The 13,955-nt window shown below is 38.3% G+C and overlaps 1 protein-coding gene across 1 annotated transcript; it reads left to right on the forward strand.

The window, feature by feature from the left end:
• The first annotated feature begins 518 nt into the window (after nucleotides 1–518).
• On the forward strand, nucleotides 519–11,677 carry LOC138354108 (vesicle-associated membrane protein 7-like). The gene is made up of 7 exons (XM_069307969.1): nucleotides 519–653; nucleotides 2,443–2,651; nucleotides 3,162–3,281; nucleotides 3,455–3,563; nucleotides 5,490–5,557; nucleotides 6,042–6,134; nucleotides 9,062–11,677. Exons 2-7 carry the CDS (start codon nucleotides 2,445–2,447, stop codon nucleotides 9,122–9,124), a joined length of 660 nt encoding a protein of 219 aa, XP_069164070.1. The 5' UTR covers nucleotides 519–653; nucleotides 2,443–2,444; the 3' UTR covers nucleotides 9,125–11,677.
• The last annotated feature ends 2,278 nt before the right edge of the window (nucleotides 11,678–13,955 follow it).

A 13,955-nucleotide genomic window follows, 5' to 3' on the forward strand; every position in this document is an offset into this window, starting at 1 on the left:
AACTAAAATATCCCGCCATTAAATTGTGTTGCATTTGCATCCATGACTTCAGCATGTGCGTGTCAAGGTCGACATGCAGATACATTTACCTAACTGTTGCGGCAACAGGCGCATTAACCGCGCGGTTGCTTTGCCGTCTATCTCTTTATTACACAAAACTGAGGTATTTCATTATTGACATGAGGATTGGATTACACGCATGATAATATTAAGTGAATCATGACAGGCTAATAATGCAGCTGCATTGCCCAGTTATGATTGGTTGATGCCGCCCTCCACTGACCAATCACTGACTCTTCATGTGACGTTGAGGAGGCCTCACTGCATTTCAATATGTTGATTAACTGCACGTAATTTCTAATCAAAATTATTGTCGTAGTAATATATTGCATAATACGCATTACCCAACGGTAATAGTTAGTGATCATTTAATTCTATTGTATTGGAATTCATAGCAGATACAGTGCTGGCATCGACCCATGAACAAGGAAGCGAGGCCGAAGCCGCAGCCACTTGGTTCTTTCGAAGGCGGGAACATATGATTCAGGCCTGCCAGTAAACAAAGTCGGGCGTGAAAGAGACTGCGACTTCTCTACTTCGCCTTACTTTACATTACTCGGATCAGATACTTGCATTAATCAACGGCATTGCAGGTAATTCCTCGGCCCCGTTGCCTTGGGAGGTGTCTCATGCTCTTGTAGCCCTGAGGAAATGTAAATAAGTTTGTTCCTTCAAGCATGACAAGCAAGGATTTTGATATGCTTGCGTTCCTCCATATTTACTTAGGCATTCTAATTCTTTCCCCCCTCATTATAATTCGGTTGTTAAAGGCCTGAGGGTCATATGTGCAAATTTAGCTTCTAATGGTAATGTTAATATCCCCAATGTGGAAGTGAGATGCTGAAATGAAAGTTAACTTATAAAAACATTATGACCAAGGTCTAATGTTTTCAGAGGATACAAGTAGTCGCCCAATCTCTGGCACCTGACCAACCCCCAAACCAATTTGGCCTAAACTATCATAATATGGACTATACCTTTTAATAAATTTGGAAATGAACTGTGAGTGAAGGTCATGTGTATTTTTACCAGACCACACACTAGAAGGTGAAGGGACGATGACGTTTCGGTCCGTCCTGGACCACAATCGATTTGAGAATGGTCCAGGACGGACCGAAACGTCGTCGTCCCTTCACCTTCTAGTGTGTGGTCTGGTCAACATACTTTAGCCACGTTATTGTGACTCTTCGCCTGCATAAGGTCATGTGTGCAATTGGGAGGTTCTTGCCTCTGTAACCCTTTCCACTACTGCCCACAGATTAGGTATGGAATTGAAATTGAAATAAGTTTATTGAGGTAAAATACACACAAAGGGATGAGGTAACTCAAGCTATTTTCACCCCGTTCAGTACATCGTGTTAATACATACATAGACACACACACATCACAAGCAATAAACATATTACCGAACATTCTGAGAGATAAACATACATTTCCTCCTTTACACAAGATATTAGGTATGGGGTGCACAATAAATGAACTAAACTAAATTATCTTATTTTTAGCATAAATGTTATTGTAGGGTTCTGTATATTTTTAAATAAAAATTATGACAGTGTTATCAGATGCTGCACTATGGTAGTATTGCCAAATCTCAATGCAAAATACAGTAACATGTCATAATATATAATAGATAACAAAATCATTGTATAAATGTTTAAAATAAGGCAAATAGCATGCTGGGATTTGTAACAAGAAGTGTTAGGAATAAGTAATTATCAAAGATACTGTTAATTCTAAGAGGCTATATAGCAATGTCTGTCATAAAATATTAAGAAGTTTCTACACTGCATTCAGGATGCTAATACAAGAGCAGAAAGACATGAGATGAAGGTTAAATAAATCTGGTTTCACCAAAGATTTTATTAGGGGGTCATGTGACTCAAAAAAGTGGTGGGAAAGCATAATTTCCAATCATGAAAATCAAGATTTGTTATTAATGTCAAATTGGGTCCCGATAGTACAGATGAACACGTTCTCGACTCGCAAATGGGTATTCCGGGTAGGACAGAAATGATTGGGCGCTTTTCCTATCACCTAATGCAGCTGTTCACCTAGCAATAAATAGGCACCCAGGGGTCAGCTTGTTGTGGGGTTGCATCCTGGGAAGGGTCAGTAGTTCGACCTGGGAGGAACCTTAATATAAGCCTAACATGTATACTGTATATACATTGGCTGCATTTCCCGACACAAAGAAAATTTTTGTCTCCACTAATTTTTGCACCCACTCTCCACATTTATTTTATATATGAATGACTTTGGGTGGGTATAAATAGGATTAGCCTCATATAGGCCAATAGACCCTCTGCAGCTTCCTTTATTATTATGCTCTTCGTGATGTTATCTGATAATTTGTAAAACTTAAATCCTTATGTATTCCAGAAATGCCTCTTCTGTATGGTGTGATTGCCAGGGGCACAACGGTCCTTGCACGATATGCAACGTGTGCCGGAAATTTTGCAGAGGTAACAGAGCAGATTTTGGCAAAGATCACTCCAGGAGAATCTGGACGCCTTACATATTCTCACGGGTCATATCTGTTCCACTATGTTGCTGAGGATGGCGTAGTGTTTTTGTGCATCACTGATGACGTAAGTTGGTGTTGTGGAGTAATTTTGCTTGCATATCACGGATGATGTTATTCAGTATTGTGGAGTAATTTTGCTTGCATATCATGGATGATGTTATTCAGTATTGTGGAGTAGTTTTTAGTGTATTGGAGTATTTTTTAGTGTAGTGTACATTAGTGTACACTACACTACCTCTTTATCACAGATTGGGTTGTGTTAGTTGGTGTCAAGGTGCAAAAGAGGATGTAGTGTATCTGTGTATCACAAGTGGCGGGTGTTGAGGTGGTGTAGTGTGTGTGGGCATCACATATAACAAAGGTGCATACAGCAGCTATATTTACATTGTACTGTAGTACAAAAATTCCCATAAGCCTTAACAAAAATGTATACATTATAAGCCTACACTGGGCGTGGGTGTTCGTATGTCCACATAAGTCCAGGAACAGAGCATACAGAGTTTAAAAATTAAATTCTGTGCGTGTACAGTGTCTTTCTTGTATCCAAATAGTATCAATAATTTCTTTTCAACAGGAGTTTGAGAGGCAAAGGGCGTTTTTGTTCCTGGAAGATGTGAAGCAGAGGTTCCAGGTCACATATGGAGCTCGTATTCACAATGCACTACCGTATGCTATGAACAGCGAGTTTGCTCAGGTAACTAAAAGAACCTAATTAGTGATGCTGATTTATGTTGGTGGTAAACTCAATTATTTTACTCATTATTTGATTGCCAGTGCTTTCTTACGGTGCTCAGTTAGGCCTACCCATTGCATTCACCTGCCCTTTGTTTATCCATCTCTCAGCCCTCGTTCACCTGTGTCTTTCAGGTTCTTGCAAGTCAGATGAAACACTACACTGAGTCACGAGACATTGACAAGATCTCTCGTCTACAAGGTGAAGTGAGTGACGTGAAGGACATCCTTGTTAAGAACATTGGTAAGACCTGTTCTGGGTTGAATTTTGGATACCGTGACAGTCGGAAACCTTAAATTGCATTTAAGTGTGATGAAATTAAAATTATTCAATAAAATTCACCTTCAGTTGGTGGCTTTAGACTCATCCTTGTTGTGATGGGAATCCTGGAAGATGATGTTGGCATGAGTCTTGATGGTTTATAAAGGCTTTAGCTATAACATCCACAGAGCCATATCTCAAAAACAAAATAATGACTTGTATAACAAATAATTCTCAACTAGATTCTCAACCTGTCTCTTGAATAATACAGTACATCATATATTGACGTAAAAATCCCCAACTTCAAAATATTGATGTACAGTACTTTAAATCATAAAGCTCACAAAATTGATGCGTTATCCCATTTTCTACAAGTGGGTCCTTTGTTAGGTTAGGTCCAGGCAATTTAGTACATCATTTTTTTATGATGTGATGGATCGAGAGCACAAGCTGCACTTGTTTCCATAGCAATGAATATTATCATAATTGCTGAGAAATTATCCATGGATAATGAATTTATAGTATTTTTAAGTAGAAAGATACAAGCAAAAATTCATTACTACTGTATGTTATTTCTGCAACAATGTATACCATCTTCTTGAGGTTATCTTGAGATGATTTCGGGGCTTTAGTGTCCCCGCGGCCCGGTCCTCGACCAGGCCTCCACCCCTAGGAAGCAGCCCGTGACAGCTGACTAACTCCCAGGTACCTATTTACTGCTAGGTAACAGGGGCATTCAGGGTGAAAGAAACTTTGCCCATTTGTTTCTGCCTCGTGCGGGAATCAAACCCGCGCCACAGAATCACGAGTCCTGCGTGCTATCCACCAGGCTACGAGGCCCCCCCTCCTCGTAGTTTCAACTTTTATGGTTTACCATAAACAAATGTACAGTGGAACCTTGATTCAACGAACTTCAATTTGGCAAATCTCCAGTTGGAACACACACGCTTTCCATGCCAGATTTACTACTGTAACCCAATTTGACGAACAAGAGTTCACTGAAGCAGGGCATGTGTGGATTTGCTTAGGATATTGGGACTGAGTTCATAGATGGAGGCAACATTTCCCCAAAAATTTAGGGGCCTTGGGAAAGCCACTGACCATCTTTAAAACCAAATTATCTGGTTCTTTTATACTTCCAGTTGCAGAAGTTTTTGTTCAGTAAAATTTGTGCCCCTTTTTCCTTTCACAATGAGATTTCAAGGCTTTGTGGTGGGGGAAATATGCTGAATGCGGTTAAATCTCTGTACAGACAGGTGCTCTTTGTTGTTGCCCTTCATATGACTTTTGAAATTGAGTTTGCTCGGTGAAATAGCCCCTAAAGCATGGGAAATGCATCCTGGAGGCCTCCCCACTTGCAACGAATTGAGGCTGGTCCCCATATTGTTCGTTGAATCGAGGTTACTGAATGGGCAATACTTTAAACCTCCAAGAAATCTGTAATATGGTTTACATTTTAATAAAAACAAGAATCTACAGCAAGAGGAAGCATCTAAATAGAAGAATCAATAAATAAGCCTATTTTTCAAGCATGTAAATTGATTCCAGTATTCTTGTTTAGAATAGATTTCCATGTTACGTTACTGCACTCGATACACCATTACCTACATAATATTGTTTAGATATTTTCTATATATACAGGGGTACTGTAAAGTAATTCTATCTGCATCTATTCTATCTAATTGTGCTGCAGAATAAGAGTTGGTGTCATTACGAGAGGAATAGTGTTTTGAAGTGGTTGTTGCCAAATGGCAGCATGTACTAAATTGTTTATTTTTAATTTTCAATGTCCTGATATAATTGTTAAAGGTTCAGTACACTAAAAGGCATTAGCAAGTATTGTAGGGCAAAGCTGGCAAGTTGATTTTACATCTTTATAAATGCTAACATACACCATTGATATTTCAGAGAACCTAGCATGTAGAGGGGAAAGACTTGAACTCTTGATAAACAAGACGGAGAACCTGAACACCTCGGTAAGAGCATTCAAAGTATGGTACTGTATACAGAGAATAAGGTACAGTAATGAGGCTGAAGTATATAACCCAACCGACACACGTGAAGTGAAATAACACGTGATATATCAATCCATTTTGGACTCGTATCAATTGGTGATAACGAAGAGCAAGTTTACCTTGTCACGACTTGATAAGGGTCTAAGACGAAAACTTTGTCACTCATTTTATTTCATGTGTGGCAGTTTGAGTGATAGGAAAACAAACAATATTATGGGAAGAGAAGGATGACATAAGGGGTGTAGAAGAGGCTAAAGGATCATGCTAAGAGGGCCTGAAAGTTTGTTTGAGCCTCAGCCTTGGAGGTGGATTTCTAGGGTAACAAAGAGTCTAGTGAAGTGCTCTGAATCTATGTTGCCATTATATCTTTAGGTTATAATAGTCACACTGGTTCTGAATCGTTTTGTTAGCCATTTGGGAAAATGTGCATTTTAATTATTTTCAGGCTGTCACGTTCAAGACTACAAGCCGCACATTAGCCAGAAGCCTTTGGTGGAAGAATGTTCGCATCATCATAGTCATTGTCTTGGGAATTGGGGTAAGTGGCATTTAATTAAAGCAGTCTCCTGACCTTGGTATGAAAGACAAGTTTACCTCTAGAATGTTGACAACTTTATAAAAATTAAGTGCATTAGCTTATATATTGGTAAATGAAAATTAATGTAGTGATCTCCCTCATGGGAAAGTATTCCCTTTTCATAAGTTTTTTTCAAAGTTGTGAGTATTTAAATAAATTATTCTGTGAAATAAATTGGAATGGTGAAGTGCTAGAAGTGAAGAAGAAGCTAGAAGATTAGTTTCAAAACCTGTTATGTGTAATTGCTAAAATAAGAAGTTGTGCAAACAAATTTAATATGGCAAGTTAGGGAGGGAAAGTAGCTGGATTGAAAAATCAAGATAGGAAGAGATTTAGCCAGAGGGTTATATGAAGAGGTGCAATACTAGTACAAGACGACAGTGCAGTATTAAGGTGCAAAAACCAAGTGCAGTACAGCAGCAAATATGAACAATCTAAGAAGCATGTTTGTTGTTAAAAGAGCAGTCAGGAATGAAAGTGTCATGGAGTGATGTTAAGTACAAAAACTGATAACTGCAAGATTGAGGAAAGAATACCAAGTTAGTTTGGGCATGTTGACTTACGACATGAAAAGAAGGTATTCAAATGAAGAGTAGAGGAAGGCTGGGAAGAAGATATAGAAACATGAGGATTGTGTGTGTTTACATGGGGGATTATGTGTATGAGGAAGTGGAGGATGGAGTTCAGACACAAGGGATATAGCCAAGGACATTCAACTTGTCACGTTGTGTGTTAGGGGCAGGGTAGCCTCATCCCTCGGATGATTACTGCCTCAGGTGATTACATGGGTACTGCCTCTGTATAAAGCCACATCCTGGGAGGATGCTTATAACACTGGCTCAAATGCAGAATTGTGTGCTTAGATTTTAGCAATGAAGGCTGCAGTTCTTGGTTGATGCAGGTTGATGAACACGAAGGGTGCTACGTGTAGTGTAGTGTGATGCAGGTTCTTTGCAGGTTTCCACGAGTGTTACAGTGCCAGAATCAGAAGGGTGCTACTTGTTCCCTTTTTTGTGCATTTTGGTTGCTCCCATTACAGCTGGGAGGCACCCTACTCATTAAACTCTTCATGTTTGGTTCATGTGCTTCCAAGCTGTTTAGCAGGCAATCCATTATTTTCTGTGGGTAAACAATAAATGTAATGTAGCTCACCGGTGTTCGACTGGAATGAGGGTTTGCCTATCTTTGATGTGATGTTGAAGATGGGAAAACTTATTTCCTCAATTGGATCCTCTGTATTTGTTATTTTTATCTTGGACCTGTCAGGAAATTCTTCACCATGTCCAGGGTACCTCTGTCGCTATACAGTAATCTGGTAACAATGTGGCAGCCTTCAAGACATAAACTACCTTAACCAAGTTGTGTGTGCTAGAAGAATACAACTACAGTGTGTCGACCAGATACAGTATATAGATTTCAACACAGTTTTGGTAAAAAAAAAAAAGAATTGGCAGTAATTCAACACTTACGAGACATGCATGATAAAGTTCCCAAATCATTTGTAATGGAAATTCTAATAAATATAGGAAACGGGTATTTTACTTACCATACCTTGTAGAAATGAGACGTTACCATGTCACCCTGGAATGACCAAAGGAGGTATTGTCAATGATTTTGTGTACATTACGTACAGACGTAGATAAATTAATCTTCGATAATTTTGTTCTTCTCTCAGGTGGTAAGTAAGTACACAGTTGTGCACTTACCGGTTTTACTAGAGATCTTTTTAGTACAAATGGTATATTTATTCTTAAAGTAATTCAGCCACAGTTACACTTAAATTCCCATGGAACCAGCATGCAAAATCTAGTCCCTCTTCCAATTGCTACACTCACAAACATTGCAGAATTAACTACTTGAAAACTGCAGCATTCAGATCATTATAACCAGATACCATTATAGACATGGGACTGTTGGATTATTTCTAGCTTAGGTTAGACGTCTATATGAATGATGGTTGGATATAAATAAGAGCTGCCTCACGTGAGCCAATAGGAGCTGCCGTGTGTGGACCAATAGGCCTTTTGCAGTTTCTGTTATTCTCTAGGTTCTTATACATTGCCTCTCTAGTTTTTCTGTAAGAATTACAGTAGACCAAATGTCAAAAGACTTATCCAATTTTTAAAGAAAATAAGTTAGTAAAAAATAAAGTACTGTATAAAATGCAATTCAATCAGCATTCCTGCATAGGCAGCCTAGTGCCTTGATACTGAAGAGGGATATACATTACAACAGAGCTGCATATTCAAGGACTAGTCTTACATCAGTAATGTACAGAGATTTAATTTTTTTTGTATACTAAATGTATATTAAAGAGAGTATTTGACCCACAATATTAAGATAAAATAAATGCTATACAGCTGGGATGATACTTTTAGCTATAAAACTAAATGTGGTAATGATAACACCCATTTAGTGCTCGCATGCCAGAATGATTAGCAAGGCTTTCCTATACACGATATTATGTATGTGCTCAGTGCACCAGCCTGTGCTAATTATGCCAGTACAGGGTACGCATTACACTCCTCGAACTCATTATATTTAGCACAACACCTCATAATCATTGAATGCAGCTGAAGCATTCTGGTTTCATATAAAAATATCTTAAACTTGTAAATATGCTGTTCAGTACTGTACATAGTTTTTATACATGTGTTCATTTTAAACCATGCCCATTGTTATTAATGTGCTTTTCCCTAAATTATTATATTTAATATTTACTATGCACTGTACATCTTCATTAGTTTCTTCAAGATTTTCTGTTGTATCAATTATCTTTTAATGCCTAGTCCTCAATGGTGACCTTGTCTCTTGAGGGTGTGGCTTCATTTAGAATAATTCACACACACATATTGTCAGCTAATACTGTATAATTGTTTATTTTTCAGGCGAGCATTTATATAATAGGTGCAATGGTGTGTGGCCTTGCATGGCAGCAGTGTACGAAGTAGGAGTTGTGCCTTTGACAAGTGATCATACTGCAGACAGATGCTTATACACATTTTATGTTCATGTTAGAGAGTTGGATGTTGACTACGATCTTCACTCTTCATGTTGGCGTTGTGAGGAATTACTTTATATTGGGTGCATGCTGTCACGCAAAATCATGTCACTTGTAATCATTCGGTAAGTGTTTAATGATTGATTAAGATCTGGTTGTTGAATTGTCTGATAAAACTATCCCCATTTTCTGTATTTAAGTTGAATTGTTAATCATAGCAATTATTAATATTTTCTGCTTTTTGAATCATTGAGTTTTGTCTTTTAAGTTCAATATCTTGTACGACCAAGTTATATTTTTAAATAAGTGACAAATGTAAATCTCAAATGACATGTTTCATAAAATTATTGTTTTAATTGTTATTGTAACATAAAACCATATTTAATAACAAATGTTTAATACATTTGATAATATCTAGTTACTGAAAGTTAAAAAAAAATATTAATATGGAAATAATGACATTTATAAGGTTAATTTTGTGATGGATAAAACTTGGTGCATAAAGGTAAATGATTGTGTTTGTACTTTCTATATATAATCTCGTATTGAGATGTACTTATTTTCATTATTATTGTGATTATATCAAAAGATTACCAAATGGATGTTGTTGTAGTTTTCTGAATCATAGCAAGTAAATCTCTTGCCTACTCATAATAGACTGGCCAGTTACATAGGATTACATAATAATGTGTCACTGTACAGTTCTTTGCTGTACTTGCCTAATAGCCCCTAGAGATTTATTGCATGCTTCCTCTGTATGGGGAGACCATCTTTTACATACATATATATTTATGACAGTATCAGACCACGGAGGAAGAATTGAAACAGGAATTTCCTTAAGTACTTTCGTATATTATCCTTCCTTCTGAAGATGTATTAATATATGAAAGTACTTAAGGAAATTCCTGTTTCAATTCTTCCTCCGTGGTCTGACACTGTCACATTTTTCATCACGTGTTAATTTTTGTGATTTACACACATATATATATTTATATATAAATATTGTACACACACTCAAAAGTGGTTCAGTTATGCGTAATAAACTATAATACACTCGCAACGAAAACCCAATTGCTTGCATTCATATATAAAAATATTGAACTGTTGTATTTAAGATTTTTGTAAATTGTGATTAATAAATATAATTCAATAATCTTAAAGCTTTTACAAGACATACACACACATGCTGTATTTTAATTTTAGCACATACTGTATTGTTTTTTTGGTTATAAAACTGGGCTGAATACTCAAAGGAAAATAAATGTTTTTAAAGTAATTATTAATAACATCTGGCATCACACTTACTGTGATGCCAGATAGTGTCATCAAAAATATCATACAAGTACAGTACAAGGCTTTACGGCTGATGATGCCTTATTCTGGATGAGCTCATCCCAAGGGAACTGCCTACAGTATACTTTTGTATACTGTGCCTACAGTATACTCTTGTATACTGTGTATACAGTATACTCTTGTATACTGTGTATACAGTATACTCTTGTATACTGTGTGGTGTTTATCTGTATGTCAGCAGCTCTTATGTCAGGTCTTGCAAAGATCAGTGCAGGCGGTCTCATTGTATTGTTGATTTGTACAGTATTGGAAGAAATCTTAGGATGGTTAAATTGATGATGGACCTGAGACCCTGTGGGTATGATGTTCAAGTGTGGTGTTGGTTCAACATAAATTCAACGTTGAATCTGTGTTGAATTGACATTGCTTTTGGATCTTGGGCTCACTGGGAAGCTGCTTGTGTGAAGGAATATCATTATGTATACTTACTAGTCGTTTTCTAATACCCACTTAGTTATTGGCTGTAAACAAAATTATTTATTTTGGAGTCGCTGGTTTTTTATTTTTATTTTTGCTTTGGTTATATAGGGAAAAGATGTTTTTGAATTCTTATATACTATTATCATTACCTGTTAGCGAGATGAAGAGTCCAGTTCTGGTATGAGTTAATTACTGTACTGGAATGATTATAATGAGTCCTTGTACATAGCTGTATTAAAAAAATAAATTTTTAGTTAGAAGCGTTAGATATGGACATGACGAAATCAGGTGAATGGTTTTAAGTGGTAAATACCTAGTGGGCACCCTCGGTGGAATGCAACCGACCTGACATAAACGGTGCATCAACTCGGTCGCTTTAAACGAGCAGTGACCACTGGGTAGGTTTGTATATAATATACTGTACTGTGATAGTACCCTTTATTTAGTTCACCATAAATCTCTGTGCTTAGTATAGACAAGATGGGAACTTGCTGAGGAAGAGTTTAGGACAGCTGTATCTGCAGAGTATTTTCTTCCTTAATGAGTTCTTCATTAATTAGACTAATCTTGAAAGAAATTATTCTTTTAGGATAATAAAGATGCAGTGATATAGTTTAGTTAATAGTCAATATGTAACTAGTGTGTCAGGTTTGTGGCAGTTTAAGATTTTTTATTGCATGTAATATTTGAAATCATGAGAGATACTTTGAATAAAGTTTCTGAAGCAAAATTGGATTTTAATTTTTTCCCCCAGTTAATGTTGTCAAGGCATAAAAATATCATCAGCCAGAAACCTGTTGGCCACACGATAAAAAAAAAGTTTGCTCTGAAATTTGTGTCTTACAGTATCTTTGGTAGTCTTATCTCGATCTGTTTAAAAGTTCTGGGGCAAAATTGGAATACTTGGCACTGCCCAATAAACTCGCCCTTCGGGGCAAAATTGCAAAAAATATATAGTGAACAAAGTGGATATTATTCATATTCCTGATTTTGTATTACACACTGATTAGTGACTATTGCATTGCATAGTTTTTTTGTTCAATAGTTGGCATGGAAAGCTAAGTACAGTACATAACAATTCTATTAAATATGATTTAAGTTTTATACTCTTGATACCCAAACCTAAAGGAGTTGTGATATTACCAATAAAGTGATGGATCATGTTTTTCATTCATTAGTCCATCCTCCTGAAATGACTACATTTTGTAATTATTGGGTCGAAATGAAGTACTGTACAGGAACTCCAGTAAACCTCTTTGTACTACAGGTAATATTTTTAGTCTGGAAAATAAAGCTAAAAAGCAAACTTAAATATTCCTAGGCCTCGTATACCCTGTAGCACATATGTACTCTATGAGACATAAGATAGCATGTATTAGGCATAGGATTGCTAGGAGAGGTTAGGTCTTATTTACATTGGTAATAAAAAAAAAATGGGTTTCTCCAAATTTAATACTTCAAAAGTTGACTTTTCTATCCGTCCATCATGACATATTGATAATTTCAACCACATAGTTGCTGTAAGTACTGTGTAGTACTCTGCTGTACCTGGGTGTCTTTCCCCCCCCCACCCCACCTCCTCCTCTCTCATCTCTTCCTGTATCCCCACTCCTCTCCCTTCTCCCCCCCATCCTTTCCTGTCCATCCTCTCTCCTCCCCCTCATCCCCTTCTCATTCTCTCAGAAAATGCATCACTACGAAAAACTGAAAAACTACAGAAAACATTTGTGATTTCAGACTTAAGGAAATTGCCAGGGAGGGGGGGGGTCATTATAGATGCCATCATTTCTTAAAGTATGGCACTGGGACCCACATTGACAGGCCTATGGCACAAAAATACCCCTTCCCCCCTCTGCCTGCTTTAGACACTCACATTCACCTTTAGACGAATATAGATACATAAAGCTGACATATTATGATTGAATTATACCATCTTTATTAGAACTGGAAAATGCAGTTTACTTTTTTATTTATTTCGAAGCTTAGCCAAAATGCTTTAGGATACGCTTAAAACCTGTCTAAAAAGGCGTAACAAGAAAAATAAAAGCTTACATGGAATTAAATCTCTTCAGGAACACTTGGGTTTGGGAATGGCCTTTTGACAAGCTGCCGGCTTTCTGTACCCGACGAGGCCAATGGAGATGGTGGTCCTCGGGTCAATTCACCCCAGAATTAATAAGAAAGGTAAAGTAATTGAGAAAGTGCCGAGTCAATATGACTTTTGGAGCATTTGGAAGGGTTACGAGGCCAGGACAAGCTGGAATATGAGGACAGGACGGAACAGGAACTGGGATATGAGGACAGGACGGGACAGGAGCTGGGATATGAGGACAGGACGGGACAGGAGCTGGGATATGAGGACAGGACGGGACAGGAGCTGGGATATGAGGACAGGACGGGACAGGAACTGGGATATGAGGACAGGACTGGACAGGAGCTGGGATATGAGGACAGGACTGGACAGGAGCTGGGATATGAGGACAGGACGGGACAGGAGCTGGGATATGAGGACAGGACGGGACAGGAGCTGGGATATGAGGACAGGACGGGACAGGAACTGGGATATGAGGACAGGACTGGACAGGAGCTGGGATATGAGGACAGGACTGGACAGGAGCTGGGATATGAGGACAGGACGGGACAGGAGCTGGGATATGAGGACAGGACGGGACAGGAACTGGGATATGAGGACAGGACGGGACAGGAGCTGGGATATAAGGACAGGACGGGACAGGAACTGGGATATGAGGACAGGACGGGACAGGAGCTGGGATATGAGGACAGGAGCTGGGATATGAGGACAGGACGGGACAGGAGCTGGAATATGAGGACAGGACGGGACAGGAGCTGGGATATGAGGACAGGACGGGACAGGAGCTGGGATATGAGGACAGGACGGGACAGGAACTGGGATATGAGGACAGGACGGAACAGGAGCTGGGATATGAGCGTGTAACTTAACCCATCGGAACTTGAATAAGGTCAAGGACGGAGCCTCAAGCAACAAC

This window comes from Procambarus clarkii, chromosome 61 (assembly GCF_040958095.1).
Source record: "Procambarus clarkii isolate CNS0578487 chromosome 61, FALCON_Pclarkii_2.0, whole genome shotgun sequence".
Classification (NCBI taxonomy): domain Eukaryota; kingdom Metazoa; phylum Arthropoda; class Malacostraca; order Decapoda; family Cambaridae; genus Procambarus; species Procambarus clarkii.